This window comes from Platalea leucorodia, assembly GCF_965183815.1.
Source record: "Platalea leucorodia genome assembly, chromosome: 6".
NCBI classification, from domain to species: Eukaryota; Metazoa; Chordata; class Aves; order Pelecaniformes; family Threskiornithidae; genus Platalea; species Platalea leucorodia.
This window is the reverse complement of record NC_138828.1, coordinates 4,276,518-4,293,682: the sequence shown is the minus strand read 5'-3', so window position 1 is coordinate 4,293,682 and position 17,165 is coordinate 4,276,518. Positions and strand designations below refer to the sequence as shown.

Here is a 17,165-nt window from a genome sequence, read left to right as displayed (position 1 = left end):
TAAAACTAGACAAGAGAGAAACAGGAGTTGATTGCAAGCAAGGCCATTCTGGAAGGGACCTCCTGGGTTTTTGGCTCCAGGTTTCTGACATAACAGGCAATTGCGCTTTCAAGTTGCATTTATACGGTTGCCAAGTCAATCTTTAATCAGTGGCAGTCTGTATATTGAGCAAACACAGGCCTCTTTGCTTTTCAGTAAGCAACTTGTGTGGTTTGCCTATATACAGACCATGATTTTTACAGATGAGATTGAGCATCCAAATAACAATTTCAAGAACTAATTTTAATCTATGCATTCTGCTAATAAAATCAAAATATATTCGGGGGCGAGTATGCATTCAATTCATCAATGTTTATGGTTTACCTTGTTTAGCTCAGTCACAGGTCACCTAGTGAATTACACAGCATTTCTTCTACTTCTTCCTTGATTGTTCTAAAGCTAATATTTTGCTTCTCTGTAAAATAGGTGTCTATTTTTGTCATCAATGCTGGCCATCATATTTGGATTTTGCCTCTGATAAGTATTTCTACTAACAAAACTCCACAGAGAGGAATGCAAACAGAAGGTGAAATACAGCAAAATGCTGGCCTATTGGCTTTCACAATTTTATCACCGTCTGAAAATTTACTTATGGACTCAAATCTGAGTGTGAGAGAAAAAGAAACATGACTTGAGATTATTTGTGGTAAAAACGGGGAGGGGGGGAATGTTCTTGCTTTTTTTCTTAAAAAATAAAAAGTTGAAAATACAATGCATTAAAAACTCAAAATTCAGAAGACATATAGGCTCCAAAATGTATTAAACAAAAATATTTTTTAAAATCCCATGAAAATCAGATGCCTGACCCATGATCTGAAGGCATAGAGCTGTGGCAATATTATAAATGTCTATGAATACATTTATAATTGTTTACCTTAGAGACAATATTAGTAGGAATCTTCCTTAGTGCTAGAAAGAGAGCTTGTATCTTAATATCTCTTTTCCCAAAACCAAAAGAGGGATACAGCTTTAATGGACTTACAAGTATACATTTCTACATGTTAGGAAAAAAGTCTTAGACATTCCTTCTCGATTCTTATGTTTCACACAGTTCTATTTGCACAAAATACAATTCATGTTTTTAATTTATGATAATTGAGGTAGTGGAAGTTTAGACCATAGATGCTACTACGGTGTCCAAAATTCTGAGGTGTTATGGTAGCAGGAGTTATTGGTCACACAGTGTGGCTGAAAGAACCTGCAGAATAAAGAGCATCAAAAATCAACAGAAACAACTTTTTTTTTAATCCATGTTATATATATATGTATAAAAAAGTATATATAGATACATACGCACATATATACATACACACAAACATTGACCTACGAGCAGCTGCAAATTATTTAAGATTTAAGAACAGATTTTGCCAAATACATACAGTTAAAGTCCATCCCCGGGGAAGAAACATACCTTGTAGATCAAATAACTCAAGACTTTTGTAGGTTGATACCGAAACTTCAGACACACAGTTTCCCAAGGCTTTTTCCTCTTCTTTTTCCTCTCTTGCATGTGGTGATAGTTTCCATTTCACAGCGTTTATAAGGCCTGTCACTGGGGAACGGAGTAAAACAAAAGTAGTAAAGTTCCCTCTAAGCCGTGGCAATTGTTTTAACACCTGCAGAATCATGACGCGACAGCGGCTTGCGTCATTCCGAGGGCTTCGTCCATAGCTCACCAGAGAGGACCATTTCCACGGACTTCAATGGGTTTCACGTCAGGCTTTTTCGGGACTAGACTAATCAACCATTCCTTAGTCAAAATATGTTTTTCGAATCTGTAGGCACTGTGCAATAGCGTGCCTTTAGCTGCACGCTGCAAAGTAAATGATTTTTTTCCGAGACTGCATTTGGGAAGCTACCTCAAGTTGTCACTATGCCTACGTCTGCTCACACAAGGATATTTGGGCAGAATTTCAACTTATCTGCAGCCTGTGGCACAAACTCAGACATTTATTGTGAACTCTAAGGAAACTGCAAAGAAATAGGAGATGCCTGTTCTATCTTGTGAGCACTTCTAAAAGAAAATGAAATGGTTGCTCTATAGAAACACGTACAGACTTTTGACAATGTATGCTTTGAACACGCTGCCCATTACTTTTTCTGCACAGAGATATGTATTTGCTTCCCTACGTAACATGCAACACCGCAAAAGTCATTAGGTAGCCTAAAAGTATTACTGTTCAGTGTATAAAAAGATTTGTCCCTGGTGGAGCTAAGCTTAATGATACTGTCAGTAGTACAGAGCTGGCAATGAAGTATCTGCATGGGTAATTCATCCCAAATGGGAAAGCAAGGAGACATGAGGTTTTCATTTCAATTACTCCTTATCTGTGGCGGAGGAAATGCTAACCCACCTGGGAGAGCAACTTGATTTTATTGCAGGACTGTGTCTGTCTAAGTCCTCTCACAGGAGCTGGCCAGTGTATAAGTGAGTCTTGTCCAATGCTGCTTGCTTGGAAAGAGGATGAAGGAATGAGCAATTAATGAGAATAGATAAGAACCGATCTGTGCTGAGGTTAGAGGGCAAGATAACAGACCATGCTGATGAATCTCAAGTTTGTTTTTATAGTAAAAGAAAGCTTGCTTTTGGTGATCTTCCTGAAATAGGATTTAAATTTTCTCTTTCCCCACAGTGTTTGGTTACTTGCGGAGATGTTTCAAAAGGCTTGCGTGTAATTGAAAAGACGGCCTGATGCGAGTCATTAAACGTGCTTGACAGGAATTTGGACAGGGAGGTGACGCTGTTTGGAAGAGAGAATCGGTGGGGCTTCACCCATGGGGCGATGCTGGGGTTGTAGCTAATTAATCCAAGCAGAGATATGTGTGATATTACCAAAGCAGAACACTGTAAAGGGTTCTCAGAAAATTCTTCATTTATTACGTTTTCAGTTTGGGAAAGCAGGGGATGGTATGTTTTCATAAATTCTGGCAATCATCCAGGCCCAGCTGAAGCCCTGTTTAACGTACGGAGCTATTGCTAACTTTCAGAATGCTCATGCATTCCCAGGGGAAGCGATAGAAACCCCCCACCTGCAAAATTTAAGCTCGTTGTTATTACTTACACTGTAATAGTGCCTTGAGGCTCTAATTTGCATGACATGCTCTTATACAGCATTTCGGCTGGAACTTATTGCCCTCTGTAGAATCCAAGAGGTCACATTTTATGCTTTTTAATTACTAATTGAACTTAATCAGCAATTTTTGATTGTCCTAGTGCTCAGAACATGCTGCTGCCTACAGATTTTAAATTTCTGCGTGATACGGTCCTACGCTGAATTTCATTCTGGCCAACTTTTGCAGTATGATTTGATGAACGCGTTCTTTTTCTTTGTTACTTTTTGGTTCCTAAGCCCCACTTATTTTCTGCCAAATTAGTTATCCCTTTACCTGATGCCCTGCGACACTAAACATACACTAGTTCTGCTGAATACCTTAAGTGATTTTAGTGTTGCAACGTTGGGTTTTTTTTAAGAAGGTTTGCAGACTTGGATCTGAATCAATGTAAAAATGGTTAAATGTCACTTATATGTGTAGCTGCTGTATTAATTTTGGAGAATTGGTGGCTTCATCCTAGAAAAAAAGTGCCTGCATCAAAAAAGGCACATGCAACCATTATTCATAACAAGGAATAGACTCAGCAACACAAGGCAAGATAAGAACTTAATAAAGCAGTAACTCCTGTCCACCGACGAGTCCCTTTCCAGTGGGCTATAAATTGGGGGCTCACAAGGCTATATTTGCACAGCAGCTTTAATGAAGTTTATATGTGGCATGTGCATCTCCAGTTATATCGTGTATCTGGGCCCTCCATGGTCAGCGTATAGTTGTAAGAAAGATAGGCAGCAGTGTTTCAGCTTCATGGAAGAATTGGCCAAAAAAAGCCGAACAAACACTAGATGTACACCAGTTCGAATGCTGCAAGTGGTAACCAGGTCAGGCAAGCGTGCCAGGACGAAGTGACAAAGAGACAGTCGTAGGTTTGGTGCAGACTGGATCTCGAAGGCATTCCCTCCAGTTTGGGCCTGAAACACGTTGCTTCAATGGTTTTACAGAAAAGGCTTTGGGTGGCCGTGCCGCTACCCCAGCTACAGCATTTCTGTGGGTAGATGAAGAGGTCATTTCCACTAAACAGCTTTCTGAGGAGCTATAGAGCCTAAATCATAAAAATGGGAATAATAAACCCAGGAAATTCACACCACAAAACAATGCACGTTTTCATATTCATAACAAATAACATTTCTTTTGAAATATACTGTGTTCACACATGTTTAGATAATTTACCAAACCCTCATGAAGTGCTATTTAATTTAAATATCAAACAGAGATGTATAGCACACTTCTTCTTAAAAGCCTTGTGGGTTTTTTTTTTTTTTCTCTTCTATCATGTTCCGTCTCTTAATGTGTGTTTTGGTTATGTGTGTAAGCAGAGAGTTTATGAATGGGTGAGGAATACAAGTAATTGCCTCATGGACTGGACGGTATCAAATTCAGACTAAAAATAAAATACAGAAGTTTATGAGTGATACTGATTAACAACTGGAACAGTGCATCAAGCCTGTGATGGATACTCTGTGACTTTTAAATTAGTCTGGGTTCATTTCTAAAACTTGCCCAGATGTTCGTAAGAGCATATATTCAGGCAAGTTCTGTAGTCTCAATTGCATGAGCTGCTACACAGATGATCATGGTAGGCTCTTCCAGCTTTAAAATCTGTAAGTAAATCTAATTCTTCCTGTCTTCACTAAGTGCAGCTGTGACTGCTTTGAAAATCTCACTATTAAACTCACAGTAAACAAAGCAAATGAAAGTTCTTATAGTATGTACTTGTACAAAGCAAAATAGTATCGCCAGAATGTACTAGTTCTCCTGTGCTATCAAATAAACAGTAATTAATAATATATGTACATATTAGCAATATAACAAGGGGATAGGTGTCCTGAAAAGAAATGGCTTTATTTTTTCTATTAATACACTTTTTAACAACTTAATTAAAATATGGAACAATTTCTGGAGGTGAAGAGACTAAATAGACTTGAACTTTTCAGTAGTCTTCTCTTAAAGACTGGAAGAGTATCATGGTTATTCGTAAAGTCCTGAGTCTTGTGGGGAAGTTGTATACTGAACTGTCCTTCATTCTGTCGTGCCATACAAGAAAAAGGGATGCAGAGCAATCCAGCAGGTAGTGGTTTTAAACTAAATAGAAGGCGGTATTTCTCACGGTGCACTAGCCAAATTGTGACGCTCACACCAAAGGTGACTATAGGATCAAAAATATGAAGAGGTTTAATATGAAACTATATAATTTCTATTTCAGTTATGGATTGTGACACAACTTCTAACTCGGGAAATCCCCAAACTGCCGGTTGCTGGACAGAACCCATTTCTTAGACAGGAGGCGTTTGTCACCAGCTGTAGGTAGATAAGGAATACGCCAGATCAAGCTGTATTCCTTTTTCCAGTGCGTACAGAAGGAACACAGCTAGCGTTTTTCTGATTTGACTGGTTAGTTGTGCTTTTGAGTTTAGTCCTGTTGTTTGGTTTGTGAATAGCTCCAATTACTGAAAGATGTAGATGACATTTATGATAGATTACCGAACACTTCTCTACAGTAACGACATTCTAGCAGTTAATAGTTCTGCACCAGAAACCAGCTGAACTAAGTGGCTTGGTCAAAGTTTGAGTGAGGTGTTGGGGTGGGTTTGGGGGTTTTTTTTGGTAGGTGGGAAAGATTGGGTGTTTGGGGTTTTTTGTTGTTGGGTTTTGGGGGTTGTTTGTTTGTTTGTTTGTTTTACCTGAAAAAGGAAAAAAAGGAAGAAAGGATATTAGCAACCAAAGAGCATTTTCCTGTAATACCTATGATCTCTTTGTGTCTTCCTTATTGACTTTCCTCCCTAAATTTATAGTTAGTGATGTCAACTGTTTGATGTTGAAATAAGCAAACAAAATCTCAGAAAACACCCAGCAATTGTACTGTTCAATACATCTATCTTAATTGCATTCAGCAGCTTAATGTAGTTCCCCCCAGCTCCACTGAGAGACGCCTCTTTGGCAGGAACGTGGTGAGGCGAGTGTTCCACCTACCCTCGAAGAAAAGGGATAAGAAGCGGCAAGAAATTTAGGCATTGCACGCAACTCCATTGCGCCATTCGCTCTCAGCTTAGAGAAAAAATCAAAAACCTCAATGAGAAATCATTTAAAAACTATTGCTTTTAACTTACTACCTTTGTACACTGAATTGATGGTCAAAATGCAGAATAGGTGTTTTTGTTACACAGATCATCGTGGCCCGTGATCGGTCTTGGGTATTCAGAAGATAATACTCTGAAGGACTGCAAGATTTTAATGAGTTTGAGTAATAGTGTCCTGCTAATCCGTGTGAATCCTAGCCTGAGATACTGCTGCCAAGAGCAAGCAAAGGTTGTTGGGTTTTTTTCCTCCGCTTGCACCAACTCGATTAAAAGAATTGAGAAGTGGAGGAAAGGAAGGACTTGGTCAAGTATTGTTCATGTGAGTAATACGTCCGGGGAGCAAGAGCCCAGTAACTGTTCTGTCACGCTTTTTTAGCATACTCTCTGAGAATTTTTTGCTTAATCTTCCATGTAGAGAAAATAAAAAATTATCTCTACCATTATTCAGAAGACACTTGCCCATATATGCTCACTCTGCCATCACTATGGAAGCAGGTGCAGTAATTTCAAAAAAATAAATTATTTCTTATGTCGGATTGACTCAGAACTTTTTAGAGATTTGCATAGGAAGCAAAGAACCAGTCTGATGTTCCGCAGAGCGACTTGCCAGGCCAAAAAAAACCCAGAAGCAAAAGAAACTGTATGATCAGTATTAGGAAGTAGGAAGGCAGGTGATTTCAGACTGGTGTGAAGAATGATGGCTGTGAGAGTACAAGTCTAAAGAAAAGAAGAGTTCTTATTGCTTTAAGCTTTTGAAAATGGCATACTTTAAATTCCATGCAGGTATTACTGGTCGGCGGTATATCCTCCTAGCACAAAGTGAATGTAAACATAGGCAACTGCTTATGCTTTGTTCTACTTAGTATTTTTTGTTGGTCAATGTATTTTCCAGCGGTGGCCTAGAATCAAGGTACTCAATGCAAATCAACCCAACTCCTGTGTTTTGAACAGTCTGTATAGTACAAAATGAGGCCCAGCACAACTCTGATAGTTCCAACTGGATCTTTAAAATGTCATTTTCCACACTGTTTTTCATAGCCAGAGAAACCAGTAGCAAAAAAAAAAAAAAAATTAAATTGATGAAATACAGAATTTCAAGTAGATCTATATTTAACAACAATCTTTCGAGTCTCTTGTGCTGTTATACAGACCTTCAGGATCTCTGAAGACTGAAGATCTGTTGTCAGACCTTGTCGGGCCACTAGGTATGGCTTTGCCATATACTAGAGCTCAGCCATCTCTGTTAATGACTTACTGTCTTTTTACATACCGTGGCCGCTTAGTGCATGTTACCTTTCTTACAGCATTTTTCTTGGTATAAAACTGCATTCTGCAACCACTGTCAAGTACGCAGTGAATATTTCATTAAATATTTATTTGCAAATCTTGAATCTCCCCAATCATACGTCGCTTTTTTGTTTGACAGTATGATTAGTTTTTAAGCATCCCCACTTCCTCGGTGACACCAAAATAATTTTCTAGCAGCCTATGTTTCAGTTCAGGCGCAATTGTTTTAATTTTTCACCAAATCAAATGTCAACACTGGACAATTTGTCCTGCACCGGGGCTTTTGTGTGATACAGCACTATTATATTAAATCAAATCTTTATTAGAAATGCTCTTTGGTGGGCAGTAGGGCATAAGAGGGATAATGATGTAGGGATAGTGGGAGTGGTAAAGGCATAAGAGAAAAAACACTTAAAGATGTTCATCTTTAGCTCTAAGTCCACTTGTCTAATAGGCGATCTGTAAGAGTTGTCCAAGAGTTTTCTATTTATAAATCTGTTTATAAGCTTTACTTGAATATTAGAATTCAGCTGAGCAACCCTATCATACTGCATCACTTATGAAACTTTAAAAGCTACATCTGTGAAATACCATTTCCACTGCTCTAGTTGCACTAAACCATTGCAGCCGCTGATTTGTCACGTTCCGCCCATCATTCGCCGTCGCAGGCTGCAGCAACACAAACCAAATCGCGTTCCTTCTCCTTAGCAAACGTACCAGGAACCATTATTGTTCCATTTGTGCATTCCCCTCCTGGAACTTTTTTGACTGGTCGGTCATTTTGAATTAAACATGAAAGAGGGAAAGAATGTCGTCACTTCTGTCGGTTAATATCAGCAGCCAGGTGGAGGAAGGAAAGAAAGTGGGTAGAGCGGTTCCGGCGGCAGCAGCGGGTGGGACGAGCGATACTCGTACGCCGGGGTGTCAGTCAGCATGCACAGAACTCCCGGCTCCACCGCCATAAATGCTGTCTCCTGGTCAGCGGGTGTATGAAAGACTGTAGAGATGAAGCCGGAGAAGGAAAGCAGAGTGCTCTAAGAAACAAACGCGACAAGGTTATATTAGCGCTGCGCAGCTAAAACGATCCGGTTAGTTCAACATGCAGTGGTCTGCCTAGTATAAAACAGCAGGAGGAGAAAACACCTTGCACTAGCGGGCGCTTTGAACGTCAGAAATTGCAGTGAATATAGGCTCATCACAATTTGTGGCCGTTCCTCATGGAAAAAGGGAAATTTCCAGGGGCTCTGAAGCCAATATCTTCTTTAACAGGAGTTCCAACAGTTGCACAGCCTGAAAATTTTGTAGTTTCCTAAGAGGCCAGCAACTGCTAAAACGTTTTGGGGCAGGACAAAACTGTGAATATCAAAGTAGATGTGGATTGTGCCAGATTATTTGTTGCCATTTTAAAATATATCTGAAGAGATGAAACCATTATTAGCTATACTTCCAAAAAAACCTAAGGAGGACGGCTGACAGAAGTGTAACAGTAGACTATGGAAACGAAGAATGAAGACTGTGACAGACATATCTCTGAAAACTCTTTCCCGTCGCCCTCCGAGTGAGTACAGGACAGAAACTGTAGGAAGCACTTATAAGTGTATGCAAACACATTTGTATGTGCTTGTTATAATTATATTGTAACCTCTCTTTTGGTCAGGCATAGCTGGTTGAACTACAGGACCTTCTGAAAATTTATTTAGATTTGTCTTAATTGCCAATCATTACAGGTATAATTAAAACTTATTACTAAAGTAATCTCTGACATTACAATGTGTGAAGTTCTATATGCATGACCTGAAGCTTGTATTTGGAATAGCAATGAGTCATCCAAATGCCATTTCTAGTATTTAACAACTATTTAAAGCATCCTGAGCCTTACAAGCGCTTCATTAGCATTCTTCCGTCTGAAGACCATGAACCATTCCAAGCTAAAAGCATCCCTCCCCCTTAAAGCTTGTGTTGGAAAGGGACAGCTTTGTTGCAGCTGTGCGCCCATAACCTTGAAATCAAATACTTCAGGAGGCCAAAACCAGTACTTAGAATTATATTTTGCCACAGTTGCACCCTTTTGACCAATCTGTATTTTCAGCTTTACTGTTGTCTGGAAAAAAAACTTACTGTTTTGTGAATGACAGGCAGTTAGTAAAACACTTGCAGCAGGCTGTGGTATTATCCCTCATAAACTAGCAAAGTTTTTTTCTTTACAAAGAGAAAGATTTCTCTTCCACTGTCAGATTTTAGTTATTCTGAAAAGATCCATCCTGTTAAAATTTTCTAGATTTATGTGGCATTATAAGGTTGCCTCAATTCTCTTGCTCTGGCCTTTTTAACTGCACTGATATTAAGACAAGCTTTAAACAAGACAGGTGACCTTGTGTGTAAAATCCCGTGATCTAGGAACAAATGAGACTGTTCCTTCTGCAGTATTTGTTGCAACGAAACCATGTTGGAGATTATAGCTGCCCTCTGAGAAAGAGATTTTAACAATAGCGTGCCAAAGCTTCAAAGCAGTAGCATGCTGATGGCTGCGGCAGCCTCTACGTGTGCACTGTAACCTATTCAGATTATTTGGCTCTTCAGAAACTCAGTAGAGCCAGAAAAATGTCCACGCCCCTCACTACCATCCAGACTGTAGCATTAAAACACAAAAAGAAAATCAAAGGAGATTTTGTGTCTACATTCGTATCTGGGGTTAAGGGCAGCCTTAGCTGAGAACTGGCGTTGTTGCAGCAGAAACCCACCAACAGCGCTTGTATTCGCGGTAAGCCAGAGAGCCTCTCTGTCCAAGGACGCTTCGTGTGGACTTGCACGTGTTGGTGGCAGCGTCAGAGGTGCGGTTCCATGGCCAAGCACGGGCACGGCTGCGACGGACCGCCATCAAGCTTGCTCGCTTTTCAGTCCTGAGAGGTGCCTGGGATGGCCTTCAGAAACACGCGTAAGGGAGCTGCTCTGTTGCTCAGGCAAAATAAATTCTTTTGTCCGCATCCTTGGGGCAGTAAAATTCTGTTTTACCATTATAACTGAGAAGCCCTAGCTGTGAAGAGAGGGTGTAAATGCATAAATGCAGTAAATACAGCTCCTTTGCTTCATAATTGGTAAGTAAATCTAACTACCATGTAGTGCCATAGCCACTTCATGTTGAGAGGGGTTGTATCACCTCTAATGTCACTGAGAACGGTGTGACCCTTTCTTCGGTAAGGACTTTCCCTGGCATCTGCTGCTAACATGTCCCCTTTCCGTAAGGAAGGACACTAAACAGCATAGCACCCAGTTGCTGTTTCCAGAAGCAGTTGTTTCAGTAGGACTATACAAATTTAAAGACTGGGTTCTGTTTCATTTGGGATCGCGAACCATACGTAACTGGGAAATGGGAGCGACCTCCAGGAAGGCAACTACCAGCTCTAAAGTTGTGTTGTTTCAGTCATTACAGGGACCGACGTGAGAGGTATATCTAAGGTCAAGTCCTAAATTTCCAGAGTGACTTTACCGGCATCGGTTGAGTGACTGCACATTTACATCACTGCAGGCAGCTGAGATCAGAATCTGGACCTTTGCCTATGAAATACGGCAGGGAATTGAGGAAAATCTGTGTTAAATATAGAATAAGTTAACAGCAAAGTTCTGGTTATGTCATCATAAACCAGGGAGTAAGCCACGGGTGGAATCTGATAATTCACAAGTAGCACATCTGTAAATTAATTACCAGGGTCCACCAATGGAGGCAAAGGGAATGATGTAAGTCCCATGACTCACCGGGTTTTTATTCATGTTTCTAATACGCTGTTTCCAGTGATGAGTGCCTGGCAAAAGCACGGCATCCACCTGGGAAGCAGAACGCAGCGAAGCCCTGCTTGTTCCCTTCCCCGCTGGGAAGGTCCGCTGAGGACAGGGGTGTGCAAAAATTAACCGGGGTGAAAGCAAATGCCTAGTTACATTTCCGACTCTTGGAAAGATGAAGAATATTGACTGTGTGCGTAGGCCACAGCCTGCTTTGCTCTTACGATAGTTGTAACTGTTAAGCTAAAAATAACAGTTCAAAAAGCTGTTTTTTAAGCAAAGTTTTCTGGCCTCGGGCGTAACCAGGAAGAGCACTGGGACGCACATCCTGAATTGCAACCCTTCTCCTTACTGACAGCTTTGCCTGGTAGCTCCAAAGAAACACATAGTCTCCAACTAGTAAGAATTACCTTTCTAAGGTTGACCTAAGTGTTAGAAGAACAGTTAATAGCATTATCATAGGAGTCTTAGCACTTCAATCTATTTTTTTTTTCATACAAACTGTCTTCCCAAGACCTCATTTACCACTCTTATTCCTGCGTCTCTTGAACTCGGAGCGAGATTCCCTCGCAGGATGTGTACTGGCACCGAGGAATGAGAGATTGCCTCTTCCACCCTTGCCTGGCCGCTCTCACCGGAGCGGTGGGCCAGCTCCTCCCGCACCGCAGGAGCGTCGCATTTCTGAAGCAGCTGGCGGACAGGGCTGGGTAGGGCAGAGAAAGAAAATATAACATGTGTTATCTTCCTTTTTGGAAAACATTTTTATCTCTATCCTCCAAGGTGTGTCTTATTTTAAAACAGCTTCCCCCCCCCAAAAAAAAGCCCCTTTAGATTCCCTGTTGCCTGAACCTGGCACAGTCCAGCGGCTTGGTAGCGCGGAGGGAATCGGAGCGGAGCTGTGACCCAGGGACATCCCCCTGAGTCACACCTCCGGGGCCATTCCTCCCGGCCCAGGCTCCGGGCAGAAACTCCTTCCACCAGACCAATTCTTCGCTGTCCGTGCTAGTACTGACTCTTCGCTCTCTGTTGTGATTGGCTTTGAAGGAATGGTCTCCTTTAATTTTTCAGCTGCACTTAACTTTAGAAAGCTGCCATCTTCTTGGGCTGATATTTGTGTGTCAGATGTGTATGTCTCGGCAACAGAAAGTTTAGCTGTCAGCCTGATCTGAAACCGGTAGAAAAGGGCATGTTTAACAACCCCTACCTCGACTGAAGATAACTGCAGATGAGCCTTCAACTAAAGTCATCCCCTCTGCGCATGTTTAATTGAGTTAATTTTATGGTCTCAATACACGCAGAGACTGCATAACAAGTACTAAAAATATATCGTTTCCTAATGGTATAATAAATTCAATTTTAACTGCTGTATATTTGAATTAATGTATTCGCTGCACTCAAGTTTAAATACCTGTGAAGGTTCTGTATTTTTTTTCCCTAAGGGAAAAACACTTCCTCCAGCTTTCACAACGCTTCTGTTCCTTTCCCTGAGCATCCTGAATGGGCTGTATAAACTGCGCTTGCAACTCCTGAATGCCTACAAATATTTTCTTAAGTGGAATATTAATAGCACGTTGTCTTCCGAGGCCTCTGTACTTGAAGGTCAGCAGAGTATTCTGCTGACATAAGCCTACTTTTGTTTTTGCAAAAGTGGGGGGGGGGGGGGGAAAAGCGAAGGAGAAGTTTTGTCAGGCCCATAAAGAAAGAAGGCCGAGTTTATAGATGTCTGACAGAGATTGCCCTCGCATGTTTTCATTTGCAGTTGGGTGGTGACTAACGGGGTTTGGTATGGCTAACGGGGCACTGCCATACGGCAGCACTGGAAAATCGAAGGCTATGTTGTCTTGCTGTCTGCTAATAGCTGTGCTCTTTAGGGAGGGAAAGCCTGTTGCATCTGCGTAACGGTTTTGTTTTTTCTATTATTCAAACAATTCCAAACTCTCTTTTAGATGATTCTGTAGTTCTGCTCACTGACGTTGGTGATGCCCTCGGGAATGATCCCCTTTAGCCAGCCTCCTGCCAATCTGAATATTTTGGATGTGTTGGAAATATTTTGATTATATAAGCAAATTCATCTATGGCCAGTTACAGGTAACTGTATGTGGATGTCGTAATGCATGGATTCCATAAGTGTACTGCAATAGCTGGTGCTTGGTATTTTTAAGACAAACCAAAGAACTAATGAAAAATATATTTAACTGCTAGAAAATACGTATACAATTGATCAGATATTTAGTCTGATGCTCTCACGTTTGTCTGGGTCCATGGTGCTACTACAGCTTCGACTAAAAGGACACCATGTTTTGTGTGCCATTTTGCAGTAGATGGGTTAAAGGCAACCTAGCATGACTAATCCAATTTGCGTTTTACCATTTATAGTTTTAGGTTTCTATATACATTCTTTTGGTCTTGTAAATGCGAGGGAAAAGCAGGAGTAAAAGATCTGAATAGAGAATTCTTTTAAAGGGAATGTCATTTCAGTATATGAAAATTTAAGGGTGTTTTCAGTTTACGGTTTTGGAGTTGTTTTTTTTTTTTATTTTTTTGGAAAAGAGCTTGAATTAACATGCTGTAAAGTTCCTCTGATTTCACATGTTCTACCTCAGGAGTTAAACTTTGTAGGTTTTACAATGCAGATGTAATTTTATCAATATCACTTTCCAGTGTGGACAAGCCCTTAGGTAGCACATTAAAATTACTAAATCCACTTCTACTTCCATGTTCTCCCTGCCGCAGCATTGTAAACTGCAGCACAACACTTAGTTATTTCTGAACAGCTCTTTTTCAGTGGAAATTTTAGAGCGGGGACATTGCTGTTCACATTAGGTTGCACAAAATCAGTTAGATTCGACCCAAATGAAAGTTCCCTCAAGACAGCATTACTTTATTTTTGTTTCTCCAGAACAAGGACACCAAGTGCTGCTACGAACTGAATTACATTTGTGCAGACATCTAGGCAGGCAGAATCCAGACACTTGCGTTAGACGATGTTACTGAAGGTAATTAAAGTGTGTAAGCCAGTGTTTGACGTCTAATACGCACGCTATGGATATCAGTTAAGAAGCCGTTTCTCGTGTCTGCTCTATCCATTTAGTGCATGGAAACTTCTTCGAAGCATCCATTGGAAAGCGTATCTGGGAGAAAAATAGTAACTCTGGGAAGCATTAAATTGACTGTCATGCCGTCTCTTCTGTTCTGATACGGTAACGCTGATGTCAGGAACTTTTCATTAGAGAACCTACGCCAGCTGATTTGATTTTTTCATGCGGCGCACAAGCGAATACCACGCCGTGCACGAGGCAAGTTGTGCTCCGTGAGATGAGCAGCCCCCCCTGCTCCTTCCCCATCCAAAAATACTCTTGTGTCCTACAGAAGGCTGTTTGAGGCGGCATTGCTCAGAGCCGTGGGGAGCAGGGCGAACTATTAAGGGTATACTGAACTTTCGGTGCTAGAATCCATCAGCTCTTAAGAAAGGAGAGAGGGAAGCGTTCCTGCGGGAGGGCTACCCGCCAGGCTGTCTGTGCGCAGGGACCAGCCGGAGCTTCGGAGGGCTGCCGGCGCAGCGATGCAGTAACTAGGGGATTTCATCCAAGTGGCTGTTGAAGAGTTAATGCTTTATAAAATCTAGTTTGAGTAAAAGTTCTTCCTGTCATGATGACTCATGTTAGACAGGTCAGACCTGCACATTTACTTCACTTTAGCCTAGCCATGCGTGAATGTAAGTTTCTGCTTGCTTCAGTGTCTTTCAGGACTGGGGTGAAGTTGTCTTTTGCAACTGCAGCACATTCATAGTTTAACCCAAATTTTAAAAAATGATAGTACTTTGAAACGGCGCATTCCTGGCGTTTGCCACAGCCTTACCAGAATTGGAGGGTTTGGGATTTGGGACGGGTTTGTGGCTGAAAACAAATCCGGTACATTCATACCTTCCAGATGTTTGTGGCGATTTCGGAAACGCTTAAAACAATCAATATTTCGGGGAGGAGGGAGGGCAAAACGACCACCTAGCTCTGGGAAGGAGACGTGGCGGAAAGGGCTGCCCTTGGCCGGGGGGGCTTCGCCTCCGAAATGCGGGGGGAAGCAGCAGCAGCAGCACCCGAGCAGCTGGCGGGGCCGGGGGGCGGGCGAGGAAGGGGAGGAGGTGCGGGGCGAGGAGGAGAGGCCGGGAGGGGAAGGAAGGAAGGAAAGAAGGAAGGAAGGGGAGAAAAGCAAAGAACGAAGCCGCCGGGGGGGCTGGCCGGGGGGGCAGGAGATGGCTTTGCAGAGGGCGGGGGGAGCAGGGCTCCGGCCGCCTCCCGGGGCCGGGGTCCCGCTGCCCGGCGGCGGGGAGGGGAGAGGCGGGGCGGCGCGGGGCGGGAGCGGCCCGGCGGCCCCGGAGGGGGCGGGCGGAGGGCGCCGTGCGCGCCGGTGTGCGCGGAGGGGGCGGCGGCCCGGCCCGGCCCGCGGCCCCGGGGCGCCCCGGCTCCCCCCGCCGTGGGCAGCGGCCCCGGGACGGGCAGGCAGCGGCGGGCCGGAGGCGGGCCGAGGATGCTGTGACCCCCGGCGGGGCCCTGCCCACCCGGCCGGCACCGGCTCCGGCCCCGGCTCCCGCGGCGGCGGCTGAAGTTGTTGGAAGTCGGTGGCGGCTGCCATGAGCGGGGCTCCTCTCCGCCCCCCCGCCCGGCGGGACCCCTGACGGTCCCTGCCCCGCCCCAGGGGCTCGCTCGGCTTGTGGGGAGGGTGGGTTGGTTTGTTCGCTTTCTTTTTGTTACTGTTTTTCTCTTCTTTCCCGCTCTCGCCCTAGCCAAGGTGAATGGCCGGCGGTGGGTGTAGCTGGCCTCGCCGCCTCTGCAAGGGGAAAATGCTGGCGGTGGGGGTGCTGGCCGGCCTCTCGGTGCTCAGCCTCCTCACCTACGGCTACCTGTCCTGGGACAGCCTCGGGCTCGGCCCCGGAGAGACGGAGGCGACGAGGACCGAGCTGGGCGAGGAGCCGGGGGCCGGCGGCCCCAGCTCGCAGCCTCACATCATCTTCATCCTGGCTGACGATCAGGGATTCCGGGACGTAGGGTACCACGGATCGGAGATCAGGACGCCTACTCTGGACAAGCTAGCTGCCGAAGGGGTTAAACTGGAGAACTATTATGTTCAGCCTATGTGCACACCATCCAGAAGCCAATTTATCACTGGAAAGTAAGTTTACTACTTCATCATTCACCTCGCCAGCTTAAACGCTCTCCCTGTTGAAAAGAGCAGGGCTCGAACCCGGCTGGGCACACCTCTGCCTTGTCCCGTAGGCAGAGAGGTGCCTTCTGATTCACTTAAAAACCTCGAACAAAACGGACTTTTTAATAGTCTTGAAATAGCGAAATGAGAACTCGCGCTTTGCGAGCCAATAAGGATTCAGCGCTGCGAGCTACCCCCGCAGAGCGCTATAGCGCATTTACATTTACTGCGTTACAAACATACGTGCCAGTTGTCAAGTAGCGTCGCTATTACTGGGAAGCGATCAGCCTCGGTTTTCTGTGCGATTGCGGAGCGACTTGCAGGAGGAGCCGGTGGTAGGGAACTGAAAGCGTTACGTTTTCTCCAGTACGTTCATTGCAGCCGGCACGTTGGATCGCGGCTCTCGCTGAACCTTGACTTACTACAGGTTCTCTCAGGCTTATATTGAATTTATGAGATGGTTCCCTAGTGTGTCACCTGTGGATGAGGGCAGGGAATCCAAACTCTCTCAGGGTCCTCTGAGCTGCAGTATCGCTCTTGTCACGATGTGATTGCCGCTTTGCAAATGATCAGAAGCGTTTCTCTTAAGCTACTAAAATAAGTGCCTCACCAAAATAGTGAAAGCAGTGGGTTGGTATCGTGTGCTTTGCCGACTCTGGTAAATGGTGTTTTATT

The 17,165-nt window shown here is 43.5% G+C and overlaps 1 protein-coding gene across 1 annotated transcript in view; it reads left to right on the top strand.

Annotated features, from left to right (window-relative positions):
- Window positions 1-16,080: 16,080 nt before the first annotated feature.
- ARSJ (arylsulfatase family member J) overlaps window positions 16,081-17,165 on the top strand; it is a gene marked incomplete at its 5' end in the record, with an annotated part of 45,699 nt that continues 44,614 nt past the window's right edge. Inside the window, one exon of the mRNA XM_082314781.1 lies at window positions 16,081-16,457. Coding sequence (XP_082170907.1) covers window positions 16,081-16,457 — 377 coding nt within the window. The remainder of the gene's footprint in view (window positions 16,458-17,165) is intronic.